Genomic DNA, 3,496 nt, shown 5'->3' with positions numbered 1-3,496 from the left:
AAAAAGAAATGAATATAATTTTTCTATCAAGTGTATATATATATGGGAGTATATGAATGCATTATATAAACAATTAAACATTCATATATCTGTCAGATTAGGTATTAATTTAATCTATCAATCTATCAATAACTTGAAAATTAAATGATAAATAATGCACAACACATTGACCTATAAATGATGGAAATGATGTTATATATTTGATCCATATATAAAAAGCAATTATCCTTTTGAAATCAAAACTAAGTCTAATATTTGATCTTAATCTCAACGCAAATTGCACAAAATTCTTCAATCAATCCTTTTTAATATCCTTCACAAATAAATAATTCTCACTCACTCCTTTAGACTTTTGGGGACTTCCCAAACCTACTCATCACACAATTCTTGAATCCATTTTCTAGTGCCGGTGACTTTGACTTTGACCTTTCCAAAACGGGCCCACATTCCACCTCAGATAGACCACCTCCTTTCTTAAGCCCAAACCCATAATCTGGCCTTTGCTTTGGTGCACTTAGGGACCTAGTCTTGGCCCTAAACGATTCGGTATTAGCCATGTAACTTGGGTTACTCGTAAAAGAGTCGTCCTTAGAAGTCCCATCATAGAAAGAGCCGTAACCACTCGAGCCACAAGAGTGTGGGAAACGAGGGGTGTTTTGGGTTGTGGAGAAGCGTGGCTCATAATCATGATAGTTTGGTATGGAAAAACTACGCGAGCTGTTAAAGAGCGGAGATATGGTTTGGGCTCTCGTCTTCGCAGCCCAAGCCCATGTGTTGGTCCTTGTTAATCTTGATCTGGGCTCTTCAGGCTCCACTTCAACAAGGTTGGGCCTTCCATCCATGGAAATTCGAGAAGAAGATGACATCCTTCTACTCCTTCCTTGATCACTTGCCCTCCTCTACAAATTTAACATAAAATTATTATAATTAACCAAATCAAGAACAATTTTTTTTTTTCGAGTGAAAAGGCTGATAAACTCATGTTTATGTTTAACGACATACGAACTTACCAACTCACTGGCCAGCGGATCTTGATCATAATTTTTGGACCCTATGACCCACCCATGCCAACTGAAGATCCTCCATTATATCAACTTGAGCTAATAACTCGTCTCTTATTAGCTCAAAGGTCGCTATATTTATATAATTTATATAAAAGTAAGAAAAACAAAAGCATTTAAAATAAGGATTTTTCTAAACTTTTAAGTAATTTGGACATGTTAAATTGTTTATACATTAAAAATAATCATTTATTTTTTAGGAAAAAAAATACTCCCATCTAATGTAATGTACCTTTTTTATACATAATTACAAAACTTAAAAACAACTTTAAAGGCTGCCATTAAGCATCTTGTTTACTGTTATTAGTTTCTATCACTAGCAAGTTGTTCAATGTTAGTTTAATTTCGTAATATGCTTCTGTATTTTCAATTTCAAGCTTCTAGTCCAAATTTATAATGGGCATCAAGAAGGCATGTTTTGTATTGGGCTAAGTCATTTTTTTGATGGCTAGCCTCAATTATTTATATTCTAGTTCCTTGTTTTTTGCCCAAAAAAAAAAAAAGGCTGCCATTAAAAATTGTTAATCAAATACATAAATTTCACGAGTTAAAATTCTTACGAATGAGTGAAACTTATCATATTGAAGACGAAATCTGTTGGAGTAAACGCTGGATCGCGCTCTAACCAAAGCTTCCATTCCTAGCAAAGTTTCAGCTGCTTCTTTCCTCACTAAAAAACCTCTCACGAGAGCTTGAATCTTCACCAATGCTTTCAATGCCTTCAATGCTTTCCTTGACTGTTTAATCAACATATTTCAAATTATTAATTATCGTGTTTTAAATTCGCAATTAACAATCAATTACTGTTTATCTGCTTATGGTGTACAGTACTTTAATACACTACATAACAGAATCATGAGAGTGTTTGAAATTATTTAATTATCTGGATAATTCATTAATCAGTAAATAAATTAAACAAACAGATTAAAACTGTTTTTATTCAAAACTGCCTATATAAAAAAGAAAAAAAAAAAAGTAAGAGTAAATTAATTACTTAAAGTTGTTACGAAGTAATTACCAAATAACCACGATACATGGTTTGAATTTTGATAGCTGCGGGAGTCTTCAGATCGCCAGCGATGATATGATTCTGACTAGTCAACATAACGAAATTGGCAGCCGCATGAGCGGCAGCAATGGTGGCATCAGCTGCCGACGCGGTGGCGGTAGCAACAGCCATCGCAAGGCGGTTTTGCTCGTGAGAATTGTTGCTGTAAACGGGTTTCATAATGGGAGTTTCCGGTGGTGAGACGGTGGGGGTTCGACGTGAACGACTGATGCATGATGGAATCTTTTCTTTCCGGGTGCCGGAATTAGACTGGTGATTTTCATTTTTGTTAAAACCAAACAGAGCTTTCAACCACCTTATTGTTTTTCCCATACTTCTTCCCAAAAAAAACTAAGGAATCAAAAGAGAAAATATATTATTTAAAGAAATTGTGACAAGTTACAAAATTCTTAATGTCTCCCTCTAAGAGGGAAAAAGTAAATGAAAATATATAGTATAAAAATGATGGTGATTTTGAATAAATATGTCATCATATATATATATATATATATATATATATATATATATATATATATATATATATATATATATATATATATATATATATATATATATGGGAAGCAGGATCAATGGGGAAGTAACCAATCGGGGGAAGCAAAAAAAATAAAAAATTTCATTTTTTGAAAAAACTTTGTTCACGAACATTATAGATTGGATGAAAATAAGAACATTTAAAAAAGACACTTCGTGATGAATGTTATTATTTTGGCGGGAAAACGATCGACAAAAATAACATTCAAGATAATATTGTTCGTAAAGAATGTTAATTTTTTTTTTCATGTTTTGTGAAGTAAAATTTAGCCCGATTTAGAGTTTAGGGTTTAGGGTTTAGGGTTTAGGGTTTGGTGTTTTGGGTTTATTCCATAAACTCAAAACACCAAACCCTAAACCCTAAACCCTAAACCCTAAACTCTAAACCGTTCGTGTTAAAAACTCAATCTAAATCCTAAATCTAAACCCTAAATCTAAACCCTAAACCCTAAATTTCTAAACCCTAATATCTAAACCCTATAGACCCTAATATCTAAACCCTAATATCTAAACCCTAATGTCTAAAACCTCAACATACGCTCGAAAAACACGATAATTGTTATATATTACTTCTTCGAGCGTTTTCCCGCCAAAATAATAACATTCATCACGAAGTGTCTTTTCTAAATGTTCTTATTTTCATCCAATCTATAATGTTCGTGAACAAAATTTTTTCAAAAAATGAAAAAAAAAAATTGCTTCCCCCCGCTTCCCCCCGAATGGTTATTTCCCTCTTGATCCTACCACTATATATATATATATATATATATATATATATATATATATATATATATATATATATATATATATATATATATATATATATATATATTGA

At 32.3% G+C, this 3,496-nt stretch overlaps 1 protein-coding gene across 1 annotated transcript; it reads right to left on the bottom strand.

Moving 5' to 3' along the window:
* Positions 1-344: 344 nt before the first annotated feature.
* LOC139839479 (protein IQ-domain 26-like) lies at positions 345-2,445 on the bottom strand. Its single transcript, XM_071829544.1, has 3 exons — positions 2,080-2,445; positions 1,622-1,798; positions 345-899 (listed from the first exon to the last, which is right to left on the bottom strand). The coding sequence occupies exons 1-3, from the start codon at positions 2,440-2,442 to the stop codon at positions 345-347; spliced, it is 1,095 nt and encodes a 364-aa protein (XP_071685645.1). The 5' UTR covers positions 2,443-2,445.
* Positions 2,446-3,496: the final 1,051 nt, after the last annotated feature.

The sequence above is a fragment of the Rutidosis leptorrhynchoides genome, chromosome 4 (genome assembly GCF_046630445.1).
Source record: "Rutidosis leptorrhynchoides isolate AG116_Rl617_1_P2 chromosome 4, CSIRO_AGI_Rlap_v1, whole genome shotgun sequence".
Classification (NCBI taxonomy): domain Eukaryota; kingdom Viridiplantae; phylum Streptophyta; class Magnoliopsida; order Asterales; family Asteraceae; genus Rutidosis; species Rutidosis leptorrhynchoides.
The sequence above is the reverse complement of the archived record's forward strand: the minus strand, read 5'-3'. Positions and strand labels throughout refer to the sequence as shown.